Raw genomic sequence first — 25,882 nt, forward strand, 5'->3', positions numbered from 1 at the left:
GTTCCCCATGGTCACATGCTTTCAGCTGATAAAGATGAAGAAAAACAAACATCTGTCTCAGAACTATGTCCCCATGGTACTTCCAGATATGCCATCTTCCCCTCACAACCTGAGTCTGTCCAATTATTGATGGATGCCACCTGCCCTCATCAGTGATGGGTGGTGATCTGGTGATGTGATTGGCTCGTCTGTTCACCATCCATTTAGATACCCACTCTGTGCTTATTCAGTGGAACTGTAATGGAAACTATCGTCACCTCCCAGAGTTGCAATCCCTTATTGCCTTTTGACAGCTTGTGCTGTTCTCCAGGAATCTCATTTTACTCATGCTCACTCACCAACCATTCATAGATGCTGTGCTTTTTTGGAATGAAATTGGCCCTTCAATGGCTTCCGGTGGTGTTTGCATGTTGGTCTATATGGACATTGTTAGTACACAGATCCCACTTCATACTACACTGGAAGAATTTGCTATATGGGTCCACTTGGATTCTGTGGTCAGTTTGCAATTCGCCACACTTTGATGGTTTTTGTTTGGTTACCATGCGGCCCCAGCCTTTGCAGGATCTTTTCCCTTCCATGCTGCATGTTTTCCCCTTGCTATTCTTTTTCCCCTCCCTTGGGGACATGTCAGGTATGTTACTGGGAATGTTCTGCACTGTCTGTTGCTGACATAAGAACAGTCTCACCACGGTTTTTTGTTCCCAGTTTTTCATTCCCTTTTCCTTTCTTTGTTTCCTTTCTCTTTTCCTTCCTCCACTTTAGCATTTGGGGTTCCTCTTTTCCTTCTTCCTCGCTGTGTACTCCTGAAGGCCTACTATGCATCTGACACATGACAGGTGATGGGGTAACATGTAAATCCCAGCCATGGGTCGACAGGTAGGGATCGCACATAACCCCTGATACAGGCGAGGCCCAGGGAATGGTGATATGCCTAAGCTGCTACCTTCCCAAATTGGCAATTGGACACCCCCCCCCCCCCCCCTTCGTTAGGTGTTTGCGAGGTGTGACTTGAGGTGTGAATAATCACCCTGGTGCACCCCCTGGTGAGGGAGCACCCAGATGGAAGGAGCACACCATTGGAGATGGTGGCAATCATGGGTGAGTTTCTTCCAATGAAGCAATTGTTTTCACAATCAATATCTACAAAACGTAAACAGAATGAAGCAACCAATTCAAAGAACCTTCAAACTCCACCATCATTCCTAGTGGTATCATGTACTAAAGATGGTAAATCCAATTATTCAGAAAGGTGTCGATGCAATTGCCATCCCTGTGAAATCCTGCTATTTTTTACAGAGTGGCACTTCGCTTTTGAGACTACTTTTGATTCTCAAGCAACAACTGCTTGGAGCTTTTCACTCCTGCATGGTTATCCTGTAAATGTTGAGGCCCATTGAACACTAAATTCTTCCTGCTGTGTTATTTATACTGGGCTGCTAGATGATCTGACAAAGGCTGACATACAAACATATCTCTCTGATCAGGCTCTCATTACAGTACATCAGGTGACGAAAAAGTAGACGCCTCATAAGTGTCCACACTCACTCTCACTCTCTTTTGGCGGAGTGATCCTTCCATTAAAGATCAAAGCAGATTATGAAGTTATCACAGTCAGACCATATATTTCAAATCCAATGCAATCGTATGAGTGTAATTGTAACAATAACATTATAGTCCTGCCAACACCCATCCAAACGTGTAATATGTGGTACGGATTCTCATGAGAGTGATTTCCCACCTCCTTCTGCCCGCTGCATCAACTGCAATGGCAACCGTGCTCCTCCTTCCATGACTGTTCAAAGTATCTCAATGAGCGGGCTCTCCTGGAGATCGGGGCGAAGGAAAAGTGCCTCACCCAGTCGCTCACAAGTTGTTGGCTAGTGGGAAACCCTGTGTTCTACCATCTGGCACTTACAGTACCTGTGTTGCTACATCTCGTTCCATGGAGGATGTGGCCTTACAGGCATGTGACCTTAAATTTAGCACCATGGTTGTGAAATTGCCCTGCACCTTGGTAGCATCCCCCATCTGCTCCTCCAGCTGTGCAACATGCCACCAAACTTCCGCTTAATGGGGTGAAGTCAGCAGTTACACAACCAGCAGCCACCCCCCTCCCCCCTCCTCTTTTGTGGATACGTGCTTGTGAGCACGGGACCCCGAGCTAATGTGGCCCTCCTTCCTTTCTGGGCTGCTTACCTTCCTTTTCTGCATCCTTTCCCATCCCCCATCTTTGCCCCCCCCCTCACCGCCACCTCTTTCCTTCCCTTTGTCCCCCTCTGGGAGTATGTTTTGTGCCTACGTCCGGTCTTGGACGCTCGAAAATGTAACACATTCTTTGCTCTCTCTGCTTGCAAGTCTTCGTTCTTCCTTCCTTCCTTGCTTCGTCCTTCCTTCCTTCCTTGCTTCGTCCTTCCTTCCTTCCTTGCTTCGTCCTTCCTTCCTTCCTTGCTTCGTCCTTCCTTCCTTCCTTGCTTCGTCCTTCCTTCCTTCCTTGCTTCGTCCTTCCTTCCTTCCTTGCTTCGTCCTTCCTTCCTTCCTTGCTTCGTCCTTCCTTCCTTCCTTGCTTCGTCCTTCCTTCCTTCCTTGCTTCGTCCTTCCTTCCTTCCTTGCTTCGTCCTTCCTTCCTTCCTTGCTTCGTCCTTCCTTCCTTCCTTGCTCCGTCCTTCCTTCCTTCCTTGCTCCGTCCTTCCTTCCTTCCTTGCTCCGTCCTTCCTTCCTTCCTTGCTCCGTCCTTCCTTCCTTCCTTGCTCCGTCCTTCCTTCCTTCCTTGCTCCGTCCTTCCTTCCTTCCTTGCTCCGTCCTTCCTTCCTTCCTTCCTTGCTCCGTCCTTCCTTCCTTCCTTCCTTGCTCCGTCCTTCCTTCCTTCCTTCCTTGCTCCGTCCTTCCTTCCTTCCTTCCTTGCTCCGTCCTTCCTTCCTTCCTTCCTTCCTTGCTCCGTCCTTCCTTCCTTCCTTCCTTCCTTGCTCCGTCCTTCCTTCCTTCCTTCCTTCCTTGCTCCGTCCTTCCTTCCTTCCTTCCTTGCTCCGTCCTTCCTTCCTTCCTTCCTTCCTTCCTTGCTCCGTCCTTCCTTCCTTCCTTCCTTGCTCCGTCCTTCCTTCCTTCCTTCCTTGCTCCGTCCTTCCTTCCTTCCTTCCTTGCTCCGTCCTTCCTTCCTTCCTTGCTCCGTCCTTCCTTCCTTCCTTCCTTCCTTCCTTGCTCCGTCCTTCCTTCCTTCCTTCCTTCCTTCCTTGCTCCGTCCTTCCTTCCTTCCTTCCTTCCTTCCTTCCTTGCTCCGTCCTTCCTTCCTTCCTTCCTTCCTTCCTTGCTCCGTCCTTCCTTCCTTCCTTCCTTCCTTCCTTGCTCCGTCCTTCCTTCCTTCCTTCCTTCCTTCCTTGCTCCGTCCTTCCTTCCTTCCTTCCTTCCTTCCTTGCTCCGTCCTTCCTTCCTTCCTTCCTTCCTTCCGTGCTCCGTCCTTCCTTCCTTCCTTCCTTCCGTGCTCCGTCCTTCCTTCCTTCCTTCCTTCCGTGCTCCGTCCGTCCTTCCTTCCTTCCTTCCTTCCTTCCGTGCTCCGTCCGTCCTTCCTTCCTTCCTTGCTCCGTCTGTCCTTCCTTCCTTCCTTGCTCCGCCCTTCCTTCCTTGCTTGCTCCCGTCCTTGCTTGCTTGCTTGCTTGCTCCCGTCCGTCCTTCCCTCTTCCTTGCTCCCGTCCTTCCCTCTTCCTTGCTCCCGTCCTTCCCTCTTCCTTGCTCCCGTCCTTCCCTCTTCCTTGCTCCCGTCCTTCCCTCTTCCTTGCTCCCGTCCTTCCCTCTTCCTTGCTCCCGTCCTTCCCTCTTCCTTGCTCCCGTCCTTCCCTCTTCCTTGCTTCCGTCCTTCCCTCTTCCTTGCTTCCGTCCTTCCCTCTTCCTTGCTTCCGTCCTTCCCTCTTCCTTGCTTCCGTCCTTCCCTCTTCCTTGCTTCCGTCCTTCCCTCTTCCTTGCTTCCGTCCTTCCCTCTTCCTTGCCTCCGTCCTTCCCTCTTCCTTGCCTCCGTCCTTCCCTCTTCCTTGCCTCCGTCCTTGCCTCCGTCCTTCCCTCTTCCTTGCCTCCGTCCTTCCCTCTTCCTTGCCTCCGTCCTTCCCTCTTCCTTGCCTCCGTCCTTCCCTCTTCCTTGCCTCCGTCCTTCCCTCTTCCTTGCCTCCGTCCTTCCCTCTTCCTTGCCTCCGTCCTTCCCTCTTCCTTGCCTCCGTCCTTCCCTCTTCCTTGCCTCCGTCCTTCCCTCTTCCTTGCCTCCGTCCTTCCCTCTTCCTTGCCTCCGTCCTTCCCTCTTCCTTGCCTCCGTCCTTCCCTCTTCCTTGCCTCCGTCCTTCCCTCTTCCTTGCCTCCGTCCTTCCCTCTTCCTTGCCTCCGTCCTTCCCTCTTCCTTGCCTCCGTCCTTCCCTCTTCCTTGCCTCCGTCCTTCCCTCTTCCTTGCCTCCGTCCTTCCCTCTTCCTTGCCTCCGTCCTTCCCTCTTCCTTGCCTCCGTCCTTCCCTCTTCCTTGCCTCCGTCCTTCCCCCTTCCTTGCCTCCGTCCTTCCCACTTCCTTGCCTCCGTCCTTCCCCCTTCCTTGCCTCCGTCCTTCCCCCCCTTCCTTGCCTCCGTCCTTCCCCCCCTTCCTTGCCTCCGTCCTTCCCCCCCTTCCTTGCCTCCGTCCTTCCCCCCCTTCCTTGCCTCCGTCCTTCCCCCCCTTCCTTGCCTCCGTCCTTCCCCCCCTTCCTTGCCTCCGTCCTTCCCCCCCTTCCTTGCCTCCGTCCTTCCCCCCCTTCCTTGCCTCCGTCCTTCCCCCCCCTTCCTTGCCTCCGTCCTTCCCCCCCCTTCCTTGCCTCCGTCCTTCCCCCCCTTCCTTGCCTCCGTCCTTCCCCCCCTTCCTTGCCTCCGTCCTTCCCCCCCTTCCTTGCCTCCGTCCTTCCCCCCCTTCCTTGCCTCCGTCCTTCCCCCCCTTCCTTGCCTCCGTCCTTCCCCCCCTTCCTTGCCTCCGTCCTTCCCCCCCTTCCTTGCCTCCGTCCTTCCCCCCCTTCCTTGCCTCCGTCCTTCCCCCCCTTCCTTGCCTCCGTCCTTCCCCCCCTTCCTTGCCTCCGTCCTTCCCCCCCTTCCTTGCCTCCGTCCTTCCCCCCCTTCCTTGCCTCCGTCCTTCCCCCCCTTCCTTGCCTCCGTCCTTCCCCCCCTTCCTTGCCTCCGTCCTTCCCCCCCTTCCTTGCCTCCGTCCTTCCCCCCCCTTCCTTGCCTCCGTCCTTCCCCCCCCTTCCTTGCCTCCGTCCTTCCCCCCCTTCCTTGCCTCCGTCCTTCCCCCCCTTCCTTGCCTCCGTCCTTCCCCCCCTTCCTTGCCTCCGTCCTTCCCCCCCTTCCTTGCCTCCGTCCTTCCCCCCCTTCCTTGCCTCCGTCCTTCCCCCCCTTCCTTGCCTCCGTCCTTCCCCCCCTTCCTTGCCTCCGTCCTTCCCCCCCTTCCTTGCCTCCGTCCTTCCCCCCCTTCCTTGCCTCCGTCCTTCCCCCCCTTCCTTGCCTCCGTCCTTCCCCCCCTTCCTTGCCTCCGTCCTTCCCCCCCTTCCTTGCCTCCGTCCTTCCCCCCCTTCCTTGCCTCCGTCCTTCCCCCCCTTCCTTGCCTCCGTCCTTCCCCCCCTTCCTTGCCTCCGTCCTTCCCCCCCTTCCTTGCCTCCGTCCTTCCCCCCCTTCCTTGCCTCCGTCCTTCCCCCCCTTCCTTGCCTCCGTCCTTCCCCCCCTTCCTTGCCTCCGTCCTTCCCCCCCTTCCTTGCCTCCGTCCTTCCCCCCCTTCCTTGCCTCCGTCCTTCCCCCCCTTCCTTGCCTCCGTCCTTCCCCCCCTTCCTTGCCTCCGTCCTTCCCCCCCTTCCTTGCCTCCGTCCTTCCCCCCCTTCCTTGCCTCCGTCCTTCCCCCCCTTCCTTGCCTCCGTCCTTCCCCCCCTTCCTTGCCTCCGTCCTTCCCCCCCTTCCTTGCCTCCGTCCTTCCCCCCCTTCCTTGCCTCCGTCCTTCCCCCCCTTCCTTGCCTCCGTCCTTCCCCCCCTTCCTTGCCTCCGCCCTTCCCCCCCTTCCTTGCCTCCGCCCTTCCCCCCCTTCCTTGCCTCCGCCCTTCCCCCCCTTCCTTGCCTCCGCCCTTCCCCCCCTTCCTTGCCTCCGCCCTTCCCCCCCTTCCTTGCCTCCGCCCTTCCCCCCCTTCCTTGCCTCCGCCCTTCCCCCCCTTCCTTGCCTCCGCCCTTCCCCCCCTTCCTTGCCTCCGCCCTTCCCCCCCTTCCTTGCCTCCGCCCTTCCCCCCCTTCCTTGCCTCCGCCCTTCCCCCCCTTCCTTGCCTCCGCCCTTCCCCCCCTTCCTTGCCTCCGCCCTTCCCCCCCTTCCTTGCCTCCGCCCTTCCCCCCCTTCCTTGCCTCCGCCCTTCCCCCCCTTCCTTGCCTCCGCCCTTCCCCCCCTTCCTTGCCTCCGCCCTTAACCCCCTTCCTTGCCTCCGCCCTTAACCCCCTTCCTTGCCTCCGCCCTTAACCCCCTTCCTTGCCTCCGCCCTTAACCCCCTTCCTTGCCTCCGCCCTTAACCCCCTTCCTTGCCTCCGCCCTTAACCCCCTTCCTTGCCTCCGCCCTTAACCCCCTTCCTTGCCTCCGCCCTTCCCCCCTTCCTTGCCTCCGCCCTTCCCCCCTTCCTTGCCTCCGCCCTTCCCCCCTTCCTTGCCTCCGCCCTTCCCCCCTTCCTTGCCTCCGCCCTTCCCCCCTTCCTTGCCTCCGCCCTTCCCCCTTCCTTGCCTCCGCCCTTCCCCCTTCCTTGCCTCCGCCCTTCCCCCTTCCTTGCCTCCGCCCTTCCCCCTTCCTTGCCTCCGCCCTTCCCCCTTCCTTGCCTCCGCCCTTCCCCCTTCCCTGCCTCCGCCCTTCCCCCTTCCCTGCCTCCGCCCTTCCCCCTTCCCTGCCTCCGCCCTTCCCCCTTCCCTGCCTCCGCCCTTCCCCCTTCCCTGCCTCCGCCCTTCCCCCTTCCCTGCCTCCGCCCTTCCCCCTTCCCTGCCTCCGCCCTTCCCCCTTCCCTGCCTCCGCCCTTCCCCCTTCCCTGCCTCCGCCCTTCCCCCTTCCCTGCCTCCGCCCTTCCCCCTTCCCTGCCTCCGCCCTTCCCCCTTCTTTACCCCCCCCTGTCTTCTTTACCCCCCCCTGTCTTCTTTACCCCCCCTCTGTCTTCTTTACCCCCCCTCTGTCTTCTTTACCCCCCCCCTGTCTTATTTACCCCCCCCGTCTTATTTACCCCCCCCCGTCTTATTTACCCCCCCCCGTCTTATTTACCCCCCCCCCTGTCTTATTTGGCCCCCCCCTGTCTTATTTGGCCCCCCCCTGTCTTATTTGGCCCCCCCTCTCTTATTTGGCCCCCCCTCTCTTATTTGGCCCCCCCTCTCTTATTTGGCCCCCCCTCTCTTCTTTGGCCCTTCCCTCTTCCTTGTCTCCACCGCGGCGTTTTAGACGTCTCTTCTTTTCCTTTCCCTTTCTTTGTTTTTCGCTTTCTCTTTTTTCCTCCACGTGCGTGTCTGAAGGTCGACACGCGAATTTCCATCCATAGCCGGTGACTGGGTAAATCGTAATTCCCCGCTCCGGGTAGACAGGTAGGACACGTACGTACCCCCTGGTAACGGCCAGGCCCAGGGAGGGGTGATTACCCCAGCTGATACCTTCCGAAAGAGCCGATTGGTCCCTGTCAGTTTCTCGGGAGGTGTGACCTGAGGTATGAACAATCACCTAAGGTGGGAGTGCCCTCAAAGAGGGACCCCCACAAGGGAGGAGCGTGCAATGGTTTCTTCATCTTCTACTATGTCTGCTCACAAGCGTAAGTTCACTGAGTCGCAGCCACAGACAGTTCTTTCTTTCTTCGCCATAGTTCCTTGTTGTTTCTCGGTCTGACGAAGGTCACGACTTCTCCATAGTGAACCCTTTCATTATTCAGAAAGGTGTCGACGCAATTGCAGGTCCTGTGAAGTCTTGTTCCAGATTACGAAATGGCACCTTGCTGTTAGAAACAGTCGGTGCCCCCCAGGCACAAAAATTGCTGTGTACTTCACTGCTACACCCCTCCCCTGTCCGGGTGGAAGTGCACCGCACTTTAAATTCATCACGTGGGGTCATTTATACACGCTCCCTCGACGGACTGTGCGACGAGGAAATTCAAAACTACCTGTCTGACCAGGGTGACACAGCTGTTCAGAGTCGTGAAAAGGGTTGACACTAACATCATTCCAACCTGTACTGTCTTCTTGACATTTGACAGAGTTCAACTCCCATCGAACATAAAAGCGGGCAATGAGATAATTTCCGTTCACCCTTGCATCCCAAACCCTACGCGTTGCTATTGGTGTCAGTGGTTCAATCATACCAGCCAGTCCTGTTCCAATCCGGCCAAATGTGTTGTGTGGTAAGGATGCCCATGAGGGTGCTTGTCCACCTCCATCCCCTCGTTGCATCAAATGTATGGGTGACCACACAGCTACCTCTAGAGATTGCCCCATTTTTAAAGACGAAAAGCTCATTCAGGAAATCAGGGTGAAGGAATAGGTGTCGACCTTGGCTGCTCGAAAATTAGTCGCCAGTCGAAAGCCCTCTGTGCCTCAGACAGGTAAATACAGCACTGTCCTTGCCTCTCCTCGGCCAACAAAGGAGGCGGCCACGCAGACCTGTGATCTCACCTTTAGTGCCACAGTCGTCAGATTGACCAGCGCAAAGATCGCCCGTTCAACCTCCCCACTTTCGCCTGCCCACTCTATGGCTCACGCTTCATCGGGTTCTGCTAAATCTGGAGCCCTCAAGTCAGACACCCGGACTTCCAGAAAAGAGCCTACTCGTGAAGATTTTTTATGTACCCCAACTTCAAAACCGTCGATTCCTCCTTCATCTAAACATCCTGTTTCCAAGAAGGCTAATAAGAAAGAGTTCCTCTCCTTCTCCGCCACGGCGTGTCTCATCTACAGCACCACCTGGCGGTAGCCGCCCTCGGGCGTCTTCTGTGTCGCCGAGGCGCCCTACTGGCGGCCGATCAACCGGCCGATCGCTGGTGGCAGGAGCTGCTCCTGAACAATCTATGGATCAGGATCTTCTGCCTTCGGCTGAATGCCGTTCCACGCTGCCGGTCGCAAGCTCCGAGCAGTCGTTGAGTTGAGGGCAACCTTGGTCACATTCTTCCGTTTTCTGTTTACTCTATGTCCATTATCCATTGGAATATCTGCGGCATTCGAACCAATCGGAATGAATTGTCGATCCTCTTAAAATCCTACTCGCCGGTCATCTTCTGTCTTCAGGAAACAAAGCTGGCACTCCAGCACATAGAGGACTCATGCTTCTTCTCCATGATACTCTCCATCATCAACAATCCCATTAAACACTTCCTTCCAAGCTGTCGCCGTCTTTCCCTTTCTGGAACACCTTCTCTCTTTGTACTGTATACATTCCATCGTCCACACCAATGGCACGAGCTGATCTCCTTCATCTTCTTGGTCAGCTTGGGGCCTTCAATGCCCACCACCCGCTTTGGGGATCTCCACATCCTTGTCCGCGTGGCTCACTATTGATAGACGTTTTCCACCAAGCGGATCTTGTCTGCCTCAAAACTGGGGACCCTACTTCTTCGTCTGCCTCCACGACAAATTTCTCTCATTTGGACCTTTCGGTCGGTACTGTTCCGCTAGCTCGGCGCTTTGAACGGTTCGCCCTTGCTGATACACACTCCAGTGACCACTTTCCATGTGTCCTTCGATTGCAGCCATAACTGCCATATATGCGCCCGCGACACTGAAAGTTTGCCCAAGCCGATTGGACACTTTTTTCGTCTCTATCGACATTCGATGACCGTCACTTTCCTAGCGTAGACGATGAGGTCACTCATCTTACAGACGTTATTCTTACAGCTTCGGAACGTTCAATACCTCGCACCTCCGATTTGCCCCGGCGCCCCCCCCAGTTCCTTGGTGGAACGAGGCATGCCGTGACGCAATACGTGAGCGGCGACGTGCTCTTCACGTTTTCAGACACCATCCTACTTTGGCCAACTGTATCCGCTATAAGCAGTTCCGTGTGCGATGCTGTCGCGTCATCCGCGACAGCAAAAAGGCAAACTGGGACTTCTTTACTAGCTCATTTAACACCTTCAATCCCTCGTCGGAAGTTTGGAGTCGGATTCGACGGTTATCTGGCCTCACTGTCGCGCATGAGACATTAGTGGACCCCGTCGCAATTTCTAACTCATTGGGTCAGCACTTTGCTGAGATTTCGAGCTCTTCAAATTACCCGCCAGCGTTTCTCCCGAAGAAACGTGCAGCGGAAGTGCAACCTCTTGCATTCTCCTCTCAAAATAGCGAAAACTGAAATACCGTTTTCTCCATGCGGGAACTCCAACATGCACTCTCTTCTTCTCGCTCCTCCGCCTCAGGACCGGATGGTATCCACGTCCAAATGTTAATGTATTTATCATACCATAGTCTGCGTTACCTCCTTCGCCTTTATAATCGAATTTGGACCGATAGTACTTTTCCCAGACGATGGCGGGAAGCTATCGTCGTTCCTGTTCCGAAACCTGGAAAGGACAAACATCTCCCCTCTAGCTATCGCCTCATTTCTCTCACGAGTATTGTGTGTATGGTTTTGGAGCGTATGTTGAATTGCCGTTTTGCTTGGTGGCTGGAATCCCGCAGTCTTTTAACACCTGCCCAATGCGGATTCCGAAAGCATCGTTCTGCAGTTGACCATCTTGTTGCTCTCTCCACTTATATCATGAACAATTTTCTCCAGAAACGCCAAACAGTAGCAATATTTTTTGATTTGGAGAGAGCATACGATACCTGTTGGAGGACAGGCATCCTCCGCACACTGTTCTCTTGGGGCTTTCGAGGTCGGCTGCCCCTTTTTCTTCGCGAATTTATGGCAGAGCGCAAATTTAGGGTGCGGGTGAACACTACTATCTCCCGTACTTTCTCCCAAGAAAACGGGGTACCCCAGGGCTCCGTGCTGATTGTTGTACTGTTTGCCATTGCCGTCAATCCAATTATGGATTGTCTCCTTCCTGATGTCTCGGGCTCCCTCTTTGTGGACGATTTTACGATCTACTACAGCTCTCAACGGACCAGCCTTCTTGAACGACGTCTTCAAGGCTCTCTCGATCGCCTCCACTCTTGGAGCATCGAAACCGGCTTCCGTTTTTCTCCCAGTAAGACCGTTTGTGTTAATTTTTGGCGACGTAAGGAGTTTCTTCCGCCCTCCTTACATCTAGGTCCTGTCAACCTTCCGTTTTCAAACGTCGCTAAATTCCTGGGTCTTATGTTTGACAGAAAACTGTGCTGGTCCTCCCACGTTTCCTATCTTTCGGCTCGCTGTCTGCGATCCCTCAACACCCTCCGTGTCCTGAATGGTACCTCCTGGGGAGCGGACCAAGTGGTCCTTCTCCGCCTCTATCGCGCCTTAGTGCGCTCGAAATTGGACTATGGAAGCATAGTCTACTCCTCTGCTCGGCCGTGTATTCTTCGGCGTATCGACTCTATCCACCACCGTGGATTACGTTTAGTGTCTGGAGCTTTTCACACCAGCCTTGTGGAAAGCCTTTATGCTGAGACTGCTGAGCCTCTGCTGTCCAATCGGCGAGCAGTCCTTCTGAGTCCTTATGCTAGCCATCTGTCTTCCATGCCTGCTAATCCAGCCCATTAAATTTTTTTCGACGCCTCCATTGATGTAGGGTATGCAGGCCGCTACACCTCCCTACTACCTCCGGGAGTCCGCTTCCGTCAACTGCTCCATTCTCTTTCCTTCCGCTTGCCTAAAACCTTCTTGACAACTTGGGGTACAGCACCGCCTTGGCTCCGTCCCCAGATTTGCCTGCTCGATGATCTTTGTCGATTTCCCAACGATGGTACCCTTTCACTTGTTTATCATCGGGCATTTGCTGCTCTATGGGCACAAATGACGAACGCCACATTTATTTACACAGACGGCTCGAAAACATCGTTAGGTGTAGGGAGTGCCTATATTGTTGGCGACACCGCAAATCACTTTCGGCTTCCCGACCAGTGTTCGGTGTATACTGCGGAGGTTTACGCTGTTCTCCAGGCTGTCCACTACATCCGCCGCCATCAGCGGATACAGTACGTTATCTGCTGAGATTCTCTCAGCTCTCTCCTCAGTCTCCAAGCTCTTTATCCTGTGCACCCTCTGGTCCACCGGATTCAGGACTGTCTGCGCTTGCTGCACCTGGGGGGCGTCTCGGTGGCGTTCCTCTGGCTCCCGGGACACGTTGGTATCTGTGGAAATGAGGCGGCCGATATTACAGCCAAGGCTGCAGTCTCTCTTCTTCGGCCAGCTATTCAATAGATTCCCTACGCCGATCTACGGAGCGTTTTATGTCGCCGTGTTGTTCATTTATGGCACGCGCATTGGTTGACACTTCCCCATAATAAATTGCGGGACGTGAAAGCTCTTCCCTGTGCTTGGACCTCTTCCTCCCGAACGCGTCGTCGGGTGGAGGTAATTTTAACTAGGCTCCGGATAGGGCACTGTCTTTTTAGCCATCGACATCTGTTAAGCGGCGATCCTTCCCCACTCTGTCCCCACTGCTCTCAGCTGTGGATGGTAAGACACCTTCTAATTGAGTGACCCTATTTTAATCCGTTACGCTCCCGTCTACAGCTATCGCCTGATATATCGTTGATTTTAGCAGATGACATGCGCTCAGCCGACCGCGTTCTCAAGTTTATTAGTGCCAGTGAAATGACGTCAGTCATTTGAAGCTTTTTTTGGGGACAACCAACCCCTTTCTGTAGTGGATTTTTAGCCTCCCTTCTGCTTTTATTTTCTCCAATTTTATGACTCGTTCCCATTGCTGCTGGTTTTCAATTTCGGTTTTTTACTGTTTCCTAAGTCACGGACCGGGTGCTAATGACCATAGCAGTTTTGCGCCCTAAAACCAAAACAAAACAAACAAAACAAAATACGTGTACAGTAAATAGTCTAATTTTGTTTTCAGAGTTCCTAATGCAGATAAAAGGATGAGGCTGAAGAATATTTCTAGGTTATTCACTAATACTGGTTCTTGTACTTTCAGAAGTTGACTTTTGTGGAATAATTTGTATCTATCTTTTGAAGAGTATGACTCCCATCAGTCAAGGAAATCTGAGACCATATGTGCCATCCTTCTTTGTATACATTGAGAATCAGCTGAACAAATGGCCTGGTCCCTCATACTTCAACAGTTACCTAAGATTGGCCATACACATGAATTGGAGTCATCCACCTGTGATGGAGCTAATACAATTTGTATCCCTACAAATTATTGCCTCAGTTTATTGATTATAATATTGAATCATTGATAATGTAGTAATAGGGTAGGGTACTTTCTTATTTTTTGAGATGCTTAGTTTTACATTTCTGTACATCAAATATTGGTACCAGTCTGCTACACTTGGAATTTTTTCCACATCCGGTTGCTTATTCCTGCAACTTCTTTCCTGACAATAATTAATCACTGATAAGTGTCATCTGTGAAAAGTCTGAGGTTGCTATTTGTACTGTTGGTCAGCTTGCTAACATAAAACAAGAATGATGAGTGTTCCAACACTCTCCTTTTGTGCAAGCCAGGGGCTGCTTTTACTTGGTTTGATGAATCACCTTCCAAAATTTCATAGTTGATTTACCTAGTGCATCAATTTATCATATGATTGAATGCTCATACAGATTTTTCATTAAAGTCACCTTCTTAAGCTCTGCAACAATTATCACAAAAGTGCCTACTATCCAATGGGCAAGTAATAAATTTGTCTTTTAGTACTACACTCATATTTGCTTGAACCAAGTGTGCTAACCTATGGAATGTGGAGACAGATAGTTCCTTTTTACACTCATGTCAAAGGGCCTCTTCCAGCTAGTGTCGGTGGTGTTGGGGAATGGAAATGAAGTGGTAAGGTAGAGGCAGATGAAAGAACACACTGTGTATACTGTCCAAATGCTGTCTTGGCTTGCTGTTTATTGTTTGACACCACATCTGTATGGTAACAGTTAATCTTCTCTCATAACCCTAATAAATAGTATGATATGTAACCTCTTCTGTTAAAATCAAGTGGTTTGCAGAGTATAAATGTAGATGTATTGCAGTATTTCTGATAGTGATTTGCACTCAAATTTTGTTCATTTACGTTTATTAAAGTCCCGAACTTTTGTTCTTTCAGGAAAGGCGGTCTTCTGATTCATCAGATTTTCGAAGAAAGAGGAGGAGATCTGATGATGCAGGTAAGCTGTTTACATCCCACTGCATTCTGTTTGTGAGAATTGGGTAAAATTTGGTCTTCCAGATTGTGATTCTCCATTACATACACGCCTCCTGCCACCCACTTGATAATTCAACTACTGTCTCAGAAAGAAACAAGCATAAACGTTGTAAAAAGTCCATATTGGGCATTTCATTTAGTGACTGTCTGCCTTCAAGGAATCAGTGGAAAAAAAGCAGAATTTTCTAGAGCACAAGAATTCACTTTCATGTTTGGCATTTAATACTTTGTTCATCTAAAGTCACCCTTGGTAGTCTATATATTTGCTGGTGGTTACTTGACACCATTCCTTGTTGATTTGCCCATCTAATAACACTATCTACTCACTACATCTAAATCTATACTCTGCGAGCAACTGTGAAGTTCATGGCAGACGGTGCATCCCATTGTACCAGTTATTAGGGTTTTTACTTGTTCCATTCACATACAGAGTGCAAGAAGAATAATTGTTTGCATGTCTCCATGCATGCTTTAATCAATTTAACCTTCTCCTTGCAATCCCTGTGGGAGAAATACATAAAGGGGTTGTAGTACATTCTGAGTGTCATCATTTGAATCCAGTTCCTTATACTTCACAAGTAAGCTTTCTTAGGATAATTTGTCCATCTTAAAGAGTCTGCTACTTCAGTTTTGTCAGCATCTCTGTGACACTCCCACAGATTAAACAAACCTGTGACTATTTGTGCCACTAGTCTCTGTACACGTTGAGTATCACCTGTTGGCCCTAATTGATGTGGGTCCCATACACGTCAGTAATATTCTTGCATGGGTTAAGAGAGTGATTTGCCAGCAATCTCCTTTGTAGACTGATTACATTTTCCTAGTATACTACCAATAAACTGAAATCTGCTAGCAGCATTACTCACAACAGAAATTCTGACTATTGATGTGATAGTCATAGGATGTTAAGTTTTTCATTTTGTGAAGTGCTCAGTATTTCATTTCTCAACATTTAAAACAAGATGCCATTTTCTTGCACCAGCTCTAAATCTTGTCATGATGAAACTGAAGATTGTCACTTATGTCACACTGTACTTCATTACAATGAGGTGACAATTCATGGGATAGTGATATGCATGTATAAAGATGGCGGTAGTATTGCTTATGCAGGGTATAAAAGGCCAGTGCATTGGCTGAGCTGAGCTGTCGTTTTTGCTCAAGTGGTTCATGTGAAATGGTATAAGGCGTGATTGTGAGCATGACAGTAAGAGACTTCAAACACTGATTGCAGTTGGAGCTAGACATGCGAGTCATTCCATTTTGGAAATCATTTAGGGATTCGACATTAAAAGATAGTGTCAAGAGCACGCTGAAATACCAGGTTTCAGGCTTTATCTTGCACCGTGGACAACATGGCAAACTGCCTTCACTTAATGAGAGAGCAGCACAGAGTTGTCATTGCTGGCACAGGCCACACTGTGTGAAATAACTGCAGAAATCAATGTGGGATGTGTGACAAATGCATCCATTAGGACATTAATTAGCTATGCCAGCAGATTACTGATTAGGACATGTTTGCTAACAGCATGGTGTGGCCTGCAGCACCCCTCCTGGGCTAGTGACCATATAAGTTGCACACTAGATAATTGGAAATCTGTGGTCTGGTCAGATGAGTCCAGAATTCAGTTGGTAATAGCATATGGTAGGATTATTATGTGATGCAGACTCCACAAATCCATGGATCCAAGTTGTCAACTAGGAACTGTGAAAGCTCATGGTGGCTCCATGATAGTAGAATGGGTTCTCTGGTCCAACTGAACCGATTATTGATTGGAGATGGTTTTGTTTGGCTACTTGGAGACCATCTGCAGTCATTTATGGACTTCATATTCCAATACAATAATAGAATTTTTATGGATGACAGTGTGCCATGTTAAACATTTTGGTCAGTTTTAATGAAGGATTTTTCCACCCATATTGTCAGACATGAACCCCCATTGAACATTTATTGGGCATAGAGAGGTCATTTCATGCCTAAAATCTTGCACTGGTAACCCTTAGATTTATGGATGGCTATAGAAGAAACATGGCTCAGTATTTCTGCAGGGGTTTCTAATGACTTGTTGAATGATGCTATGTTGAGTTGCTGCACTAGACCAGACAAAGTAAGTCTGACGCAACAGTAGGAGTAATCCCATGACATTTGTCATGTTACAGCTAAATGCATCACCTGCAAAAATGAGAGATCACTGCTAGTAAAGTCTACAAGGTCATTAATATAAAAACAGAGCCCCAACTAACTTCCCTGTGCCACACCCAAAGTTACCTCAACATCTGTTCATGACACAAGCCATGTCGTCCCTCCAAAAGGAGTTAATCCAGTCAAATCTTTTGCATGATATCCCCTAATGATTGTACTTTGGTAACAATCAGATGCAAGTTAAGGTTCAGGTGAGTGTTATCAGAATGTGTGTGATTGACATGGAGATCATTCTGCTAGGGGTACCTCATTATATTTGAGCTGAGAATATGTTTTAACATTCTACAACAAATCAGTCATGAATATTGGACATAAGTTTTGTGGACCAATTCTACTACCCTTCTTCTAGACAGGTGTGACATAGACTTCTGGGCACTGTTTTTTCTTCCTGGAGTCTATGATTGATGATAGTAAAGAGGGGCTAATTCGGCTCCAAATTCAATATAGTATCATCAATGGATTCCACTGGGCCTGGAGCTTCATTCAGTTTTAATAATGTAAGCTCTTACTCAACACCACTGACACCAGTACTTAATTCCCTCATCTTTTTATTGGTAAGTGGACAATGATTCTTTCCAGATCAAATTTTCCTTTTTGTTGTATTCTTGACACTCAAATTAAATTTAACTTTTCCAAAAATAACTCACTGCACCAGTGACCCAAATCACTGCCTTGAGTTACATATAACCCAGAGGCTCAGTTCAGAAGAAAAAGCTTTGATTCATGTGGAAGACATCAGAGGACTCAATTATTTGTCAAAGAAAATTTTTTGAAATGGGAATTTTGCAGCCAAGTGTGATATATCCTGGAAGAAGATCCATCATATCTACTGTCATCTCAACACACAGCTTTTCATCGCCAACTTTTGCAGTTCAGTGGGCAGTCGTTTTGCTGGTTTGTCTCCTCAGAATGGGACTGGCTGCTCATGTCACACACCAACTTACCTAATAACCAGTGTTCAGCTTCCTGTGTCAGAATGAAAACTGTAAACTTTCATGAAGGATGAATGCCTGTGAGTTCCTGGTGATCAGAGTGGGCTGTTTGAATGTGTGTCAAAATTACAGTTGCGAAAACTCTCTCTACTGCATGAGCTGAGGTGCCCTGACCACCCAAATCTCCCTGTTGTGCACTAGGCCCTCCTCTCTGTATTGTAATTACTGCCTCTGCATTTCTGTGATAACTGGCAGTTCTTTCCTCTATAATCATATAATACTCTTCTGTGCTGAATTCTTACAGAGCATGTTTTGCAAGTTCATACCACCAAAAGTTTGTACACCATTAAGATTTGTAGTGTGGCATATTAGACTGGTCAAGGGTAATTTTTAATTCCAGAATGGTGTTGCGTGTTGCTGAACTACAGATTACTTGTACTGACAGTATGTTCAGTTAGATAGCTGCCATCCCCTCTTACTCATCATGGTCACACTGACATTGTACATGAAGTGACTCACAATTCCTCTTTATATCCTGAAGACCTAGGTAAGGACATGATAGATGAGCACTCTACTCCCAAACATACTCGTGTACCACTCGTGACTCTAATCCTTCAGTCACTTGTTAAGGAATGTTCCCAGTATTACCACAGACAGGACAACTTAACTGCATTCCTAGTCTTGGCTCTGGCATCTTCTCTCTTTCCCAAAGTGGAAACTTGCCACCTGACATATTAAGTAACCTGGTCCATTGTTATGCCATACTTCCTCCCAGTCCCTTTCCACATCAATCATCTGCCTGTGGAAGAACCAAATGCAAGGCTAGCCATATGCAGCAATACAACTGATAATATTACAGCTCCTTTAGAGGAATTTACCATGCTTTAGAGTCATATCTCACCCTATCAGAGGCAGGGCCATCCATAAAATCAAAATGTATTCCAGCTCTACTGTAACTTCTGTATGATATTTTACCTGAACTGGCACATGATGACCATCTCAAATCGCAGTGAAGAGCACAATTGACTACCCATGGGCAGAATATGCTGCCAAGAAAGAGATGCTCAGCTACTACATGGCTTCACGACCCACAGCATATGGGTTCCCAGAATTCAGACTTCACCACTGCCATTGTCTCCAATATCAGATTATCTGATTGAAGTTCATGGGAGTTGCCTTATATCATACCTTTGTCCCACAAGCCTCAATCATCACTTGCTCCTGTCCCATGCACACAGACATATCCACCCCTGCCCTGTTTCTTGTATTTCATTCTCTTCACTTAAACTTTCTCTCCAACTTCGTCCTTCCATTTTCTGCCCCCCCACCACACTTTGTCCCATCACACTCATCCACACTAAGCTGTGTACCACATGCGACTTCCCCACTCTGCCAATGGCTGGAGCACATATGGGCTGTTCCATTTCGATTTGGAAAACAGGAAACATTATTTTTTGTGAGAGTTCATTTTAGTGTAACCTAACATGGACATTGAGTTAATCTTCTACAAACTCACAGCTGTCATAAGTAGCCACTTTGTTTCTTTGAATCACAGTTACTATAATAAAATAAAAACACATAATTCTAAGACTTCTCTGAACCTGTTTCAAGTGAAATTCTCAAACACAATTCAAAATGAAAGTAATATTGTATAGTTTTGGTATTTTTGTGCTAGTTAAAGAACTTACGTAAATTTAATTTTCAATACAGTTGATCTTTTCTGAAAACGAGATTTAACTTGGAATAAAAAGTACTTTGTGCCATTCAGCATTGATATAAAAAAAGTATTACTGAACATTTTGTGGTACCTTCAATGGAGAGTTACAGGAACCATAAAAAAAAATTTGAAATAGATGCAAAACCTTATGGTTGCGCTATGCCATATTACAAAACACCCATGAATCATGATGCCATTGTTGATAGACTGCTAAACGTTTCACAGTGTGAAGATGCTGACAACTGGGATGCTATGACCAAGAATAAAAGACTGTTTTTGTTCCCATGAACCAAGGCTGGGCAGGATGAGCAGGAAAGAAAGGAAAGTCAGGGAGTACACGACCATGGACAAACTGACCTACACTGAGGCTAAGAGAAAATTTGAACACCTGCTTCCTGTACATATGGCATTGTCTTAAGCCACCAGTACAACAGTTCTGGCATGATCGGCTCCGACAACCCAGGTCACCTCTCAGAGCCGGAAGACTACACCTGCCCCTGCGATGGTGGGAGAATTTTCTTCCCTGTTGATCCTGCACCACCTACTTTAGGAGCAACACCACCCCCCCCCCCCCCCCCCTCCCAACCATCGGGGACATCTGTCCCCAATTCTAAGCCAGAGAAGTGTAAGTCTTCTTCAGTTCCTTTCGCTAGGATGGGGTCCTGTGGGTCACTCCCTTCCCAGCTTTCTTCTAGTGGGAAAGATGACACCCACAAGTGGCTGAAAAGCCCAAAAGCAGCAGGTCATATGGCTTCAGTCCCAGAGACTGAGCCAGTGAAGTCCTCCCGACCAGAGGAACCCAAGGAGCAGTGAGAGAATTCCAACAAGAAGCCTCCTAATGCCAAGGAAATTGCAGTGGCACCCACACCATCGCTACCTACAAGTTGTGTGACTGAGGATGGGATGGAAAATTTCGGTGTCTGCTGAGGACCTAGATCTCGCCATACCCTCACACTACAGATATAGACTGTGCCGGCTATAAATCGGTGGCAGCAGGTGACTGTGAGGCGTAAACTGCCTCATAAAATGTTGCTTCCCTGTCTCATGTCATCCTCCAGTGGAATTGCGGCAGTTTTTTCAACCGGATGGCTGAGCTATGGTGACTGTTAAGCTTTACACCTGCTATCTACATTGCCCTCCAGGAAAACGTGGTTCCCAGCAATGTGGACGCCTGTACCAAGTGGCTATAAGGGATATTAAAAGAACTGTAGCAACTGTAATACTGTCTGGTGGAGTTTGCGTCTGTCCTAAACTCATTCTGTAGTGACACTGTGCCCCTTTACACCCCTCTTGAAGCTACGGCTGTCAGAATGACGACGACACAGGAAATAACTATCTGTAATATATATCTTCCTCCAGAAGGTGCAGTACCCTTGAATGCATGAGCTGCACTGATTGAACAACTCCCTAAACCTTTCCTACTTTTGGGAGATTTTAATGCCAATAACCACTTGTCAGGTGGTACCAAGATTACTGGTCGAGGCAGAGATGTCGAAACTTCACTGTCGCAATTCGACCTCTGCCTCTTAAATACTGGGACCACCACACATTTCAGTGTGCCTCATGTTAGTTACTCGGCCATTGACTTATCAATTTGGAGCCTAGGACTTCTCCCATCTATCCACTGGAGAGCGTATGTCGACCTATGTGGTAGTGACCACTTCCCCATCTTCCTGTCACTGCCCCAGTGTCAGGCACATGGACGCCTGCCCGAATTGGCTTTGATCAAGTGGGGAGCTCCCCCACATGGTAACACTGATGTGATGGTTGCGCAGATGACTAGCACATTTGTTTCTGCGGCAGAAAACGCAATCACTCGCTCTTTAGGGTGCCCAAAGTGTAAGGAAGTCCGTTGGTAGTCGCAGGAAATCGCTGAAGCAATTAAAGAGAGTTGGCGAGCTCTACAGCGGCATAAGCGGCACCCTTCCCTGGAGCACCACACAGCCTTCAAACGTCTCACTATGCCGGGCACTATGCCGGGCACTATGCCGGGCACTATGCCGGGCACTATGCCGGGCACTATGCCGGGCACTATGCCGGGCACTATGCCGGGCACTATGCCGGGCACTATGCCGGGCACTATGCCGGGCACTATGCCGGGCACTATGCCGGGCACTATGCCGGGCACTATGCCGGGCACTATGCCGGGCACTATGCCGGGCACTATGCCGGGCACTATGCCGGGCACTATGCCGGGCACTATGCCGGGCACTATGCCGGGCACTATGCCGGGCACTATGCCGGGCACTATGCCGGGCACTATGCCGGGCACTATGCCGGGCACTATGCCGGGCACTATGCCGGGCACTATGCCGGGCACTATGCCGGGCACTATGCCGGGCACTATGCCGGGCACTATGCCGGGCACTATGCCGGGCACTATGCCGGGCACTATGCCGGGCACTATGCCGGGCACTATGCCGGGCACTATGCCGGGCACTATGCCGGGCACTATGCCGGGCACTATGCCGGGCACTATGCCGGGCACTATGCCGGGCACTATGCCGGGCACTATGCCGGGCACTATGCCGGGCACTATGCCGGGCACTATGCCGGGCACTATGCCGGGCACTATGCCGGGCACTATGCCGGGCACTATGCCGGGCACTGGCTCAGAGAATTACCCCCCAGCCTTTTGCACACTCAAACGGCTGCTGGAAGGGAACGCCCCCTTTCACTACACGCAGCAGTGTATCCTATAACACCCAATTTACGGAGTGGGAGCTCCTCGGTGCCCTTGCACATTGCCCCGACACAGCTCCTGGGTCTGATCGGATCCACAGCCAGATGATAAAACCTCTCATCTGACTACAAGCGACATCTTCCAGTCATCTTCAACCAGATTTTGTGCAATGGTGTCTTTCTGTCGCAATGGCGGGACAACACTATCATTCTGGTGCTCAAACCCGGTAAATACCTGCTTGATGTGGATAGCTATTGCTCCATCAGCCTCACCAACGTTCTTTGTAAGCTGCTGGAACATATGGTATGTCGGCAGTTGGGTTGGGTGCTGGAGTCACGTGGCCATTAACGGCCTAGCAGCAGCTGTCGGGCCCTCACTCACCTTCTCTATATGCAGACGACTTTTGCATTTCGTACTGCTGCTCCAGTACTATTGCTGCTGAGCGGCGCCTCCAGGGGACCATCCATAAGGTGCAGTCACAGGCTCCAGCCCACGGCTTCCAGTTTTCACCCGCAAAGTCGTGCGTCATGCACTTCTGTCGGAGTTGTACCATTGACCTGGAACCCGCACTTTACCTTATTGACGATCCACTCACTGTAGTGGTGACATATCAGTTTCTAGGATTGGTTTTCAATGCTCGATTGACTTGGCTCCTTCATCTTTGTCAGCTTAAGCAGAAGTGCTGGCAGCACCTCAATTCCCTCTGTTGCCTGAGCAACACTATTTGGGATGCAGATCGCTGTACACTGCTGCAGCTCTACTGAGCCCTTGCCCAATCCCGAATTGACTATTGGCGTGTGGTTCATGGTTCTGAAACGACTTCAGCATTGCAATTACTCGACCCTGTGCGCCACTGTGGGGTTTGATTAGAGGCAGGAGCTTTTAGAATGAGTCCGGTGACCACCATACTGGTGGAGGCTGGTGTCCCTCCACTGCAGATCAGACGTGCGCAACTGCTCACCAGTTACACAGCACACATTCATAGTTGCCCTGACCATCGGAATTACCGTCTCCTTTTCCCATCCGTGGCGGTCCATCTCCCACATCAGTGGCCCAGATCGAATCCAACGTTCGTGGTTTGCGTGCGGTCCTTCTCTCTGAACTGGAGTCCTTCCCTTTACCACCTCTACTTGTGGTCCATTCACGTATACTTCCCCCGCCCCCCCCCCCCCCCCCCCCGCAGGGGGTCCACAACTCTTTTGTGGATACGTGCGTGGCGAGCACGGGGCCCCGAGCCATTGCAGCCTTCTTTCTCTCCCGGGCTGCATTTCCTTTCCCTTCCCCTCCTTTCCCCTCCATGCTCCTTTCCCCTCGCCCTCTCCTCTCCCTCTATTGGTGTCCTTGCTTATGTTGGCCCCCGCTATCCTCCTGGTTCTGTTGGTTTTACACTCCGGCCTTGTTGCGTAATCATCTCCTCCTTTTGGCATTCCTTGGTCCCCCTCTGGGGTTTGACCTACATTACAAAATTTCTCCTCCGTAGTGTGAGCCATTTGGGGAAGAGCACCTTACCTAGTGTCTCTGACGTGTGCCCTCCTAGTACATTCCACCTTTTCTTTCACATCGTTGTCTGATACTAGGGTGCATAGCCAGCACGGTAGCCAGCCCGTGTGGTGGGGTCGCTATGTACCCTTTTGGTTGAGCCCCCTGAACACACAGGGATCACACTTCTGATACCTGAGCTGTGACCTCCTCATGTATGCCTTGGAGTGGTTGCTCGTCATCCTGGAGCATCGGAACCCCCAGCAATGGCCGGCGTGCCAGACGGCCCTTGCTGTGGCTGGGTGCTCCCCGTGAGGAGAGCCCCTGATCAGAGTGGGCGGACGCTATGCAAATGAAATGCGTACGGGTCCAGAACTCAGGCTGTTATTCTGCAGCCATCTCTCTGCATGGAACTGATTCCTCAAGTGCTGCTTCTCTTGCCCCTTCGGCCTTCCCTTCCATGGCTACCCCTGGGAAGAGGGTCAGTCCCGTCGGCTAGGGGCAAAACCTTTCCCCCGTTATCTAGTTTGCACCAGGACTGATGGAGATACTTTCACCAGTGTCAAACCTTTATTCTTTGTGGAACACATTGAAGACAAGCTTGGCGAAGTGGACTCCCTGAGCAAGATGCGGTCGGGTTCGTTGCCGATAAAAACTGCTTCAGCTGCCGAATCTGTGGCCCTTCGTGCCTGTACCCATCTTGGCACAATTCCTGTGTCCATTACCCCTCACCAGTCTCTAAATATGGTACAAGGTGTGATTTTTCACAGGGACCTCATCCTTCAAACTGTTGAGGAACTTCGGGACAATCTCGGACGGCGGGGTGTTCACTTTGTTCGGCGTGTTCAGAAGGGTCCTAAAGATAATCGTATTGATACTGGTGCCTTTATCCTGGCCTTTGAAGGGGATACCCTTCCTGAGAAAGTTAAGATTATGGTCTATCGCTGTGATGTGAAGCCGTACATCCCTCCTCCTATGAGGTGTTTTAAGTGCTTGCGTTTTGGCCACATGTCTTCTCGCTGTTCCCAGGACCCTCTCTGTGGTGACTGTGGACGTCCACTCCATGAGGGGAGTCCCTGTGTTCCCCCTCCTGTATGTGTAAATTGTCATGGTAGTCATTCTCCACGTTCACCAGATTGCCCAGTATATAAGAAAGAAAAAAAGATACAGGAGTATAAGTCCCTCGATCGTTTAAGCTACACAGAGGCCCGTAAGAAATATGCACGACTGCACCCTGTGTCCATGACATCTAGTTACGCCTTGGTTACATCTTCACCCCTTCCTCCCGCTTCCTTACCCCCATCCCGGACCCCTCTCCTCCCCCCCTCCCCTGCGGCTCCAATACCTTCTCCTATGGGCACTGCTCCCCCTCCCCAGCCGGAGAAGTGTCCCAAACCTTCGGCGTCTGCCGGTCAAGGGCGCCTCTCCCGGGATGCCCCTTCCAGGCACCTTCCAGGTCAAAGGTCTGTTGCCGCGCGGCGACCGCGAGAGCCGCGGTCTGTCGGCCCCCAGGTCGCCCGGTCTCTTTCTGTTCCTGATCTTGCTGCAGCTGGCTCCTTTATGCCACACAGCCCTCCTCGATCTCAGCCTGAAAACAAGAAGAAACGTTAAGTCCCGGGACAAAGAGCCTCTGGTGTAACCGGAGGTTTCTTCCCCGACTTCACAACCGGATTCTGACCTGTCGTTCATGGATGTCGCCCCCTCCTTGTCGGTGAAGGGTGGGGACCCGGCGGTATGACTGGATTTAGCGTGTTCAGCCCTCATTTAAACCATCATTCTGTGGTTCTCCAATGGAATTGTAATGGATACTATCGTCACTTTTCAGAATTGCAATCCCTTCTTTCGTCCTACTCTGCAGCTTGCGTTGTTCTCCAGGAATCTTATTTTACTGATGCTCACTCACCGACCCTCAGTGGGTTCCGTGTTTTCTGTCGAAATCGGGTCGGACCCTTGCGAGCTTCTGGTGGCGTTTGTACGTTGGTCCGTACAGACATTGCTAGCACGTGGATTCCTCTCCAAACTACATTGGAAGCGGTTGCTGTTAGGGTCCACTTAGACTCTGCAGTCACAGTTCGCAATCTTTATCTCCCTCCTGACAGGACTGCTACACCTGCTGCCTTAACCACCCTTCTTCAGCAACTTCCTCCTCCCTTCCTCCACCTTGGGGATTTTAATGCTCATCATCCTTTGTGGGGCAGTGCCTTTCCATCTAGACGAGGTCTTCTTATAGACCAATTTATTGCAGACCACGACCTGTGCCTTCTTAATGATGGCTCCCCTACTCATTTCAGTGCCGGTCATGGTACCTTTTCTGCCATTGATCTTTCTCGTTCTCCTCCCTCTCTCCTCCCTTCATTACACTGGTCGCCACACGACGACCTTTGTGATAGTGACCATTTCCCGTTGATTATCACGCTCCCCTCCCGCTCCCCGATGGACAGGTTACCTCGTTGGTCTTTCCACCGCGCCGATTGGCCTCTATACACTGCACAGGTCGAGTTTTCTCCCTCTTTGTCGGGTTGTATTGATGACGTCCTACGTGACGTGTCTGACGCGATTGTTCGCGCTGCTAACCTTGCTGTCCCGCGCTCATCTGGACCATTTCATCG

General features: G+C 50.6%; 1 protein-coding gene across 1 annotated transcript in view; it reads right to left on the reverse strand.

Annotated features, from left to right (window-relative positions):
- LOC124742292 (elastin-like) overlaps positions 1 to 25,882 on the reverse strand; it is a gene marked incomplete at its 5' end in the record, with an annotated part of 125,459 nt that overhangs the window by 85,394 nt on the left and 14,183 nt on the right. The window contains one exon of the mRNA XM_047248798.1: positions 21,065 to 21,694. Coding sequence (XP_047104754.1) covers positions 21,065 to 21,694 — 630 coding nt within the window. The remainder of the gene's footprint in view (positions 1 to 21,064; positions 21,695 to 25,882) is intronic.

The sequence above is a fragment of the Schistocerca piceifrons genome, unplaced genomic scaffold (genome assembly GCF_021461385.2).
Source record: "Schistocerca piceifrons isolate TAMUIC-IGC-003096 unplaced genomic scaffold, iqSchPice1.1 HiC_scaffold_2302, whole genome shotgun sequence".
Lineage (NCBI taxonomy): Eukaryota > Metazoa > Arthropoda > Insecta > Orthoptera > Acrididae > Schistocerca > Schistocerca piceifrons.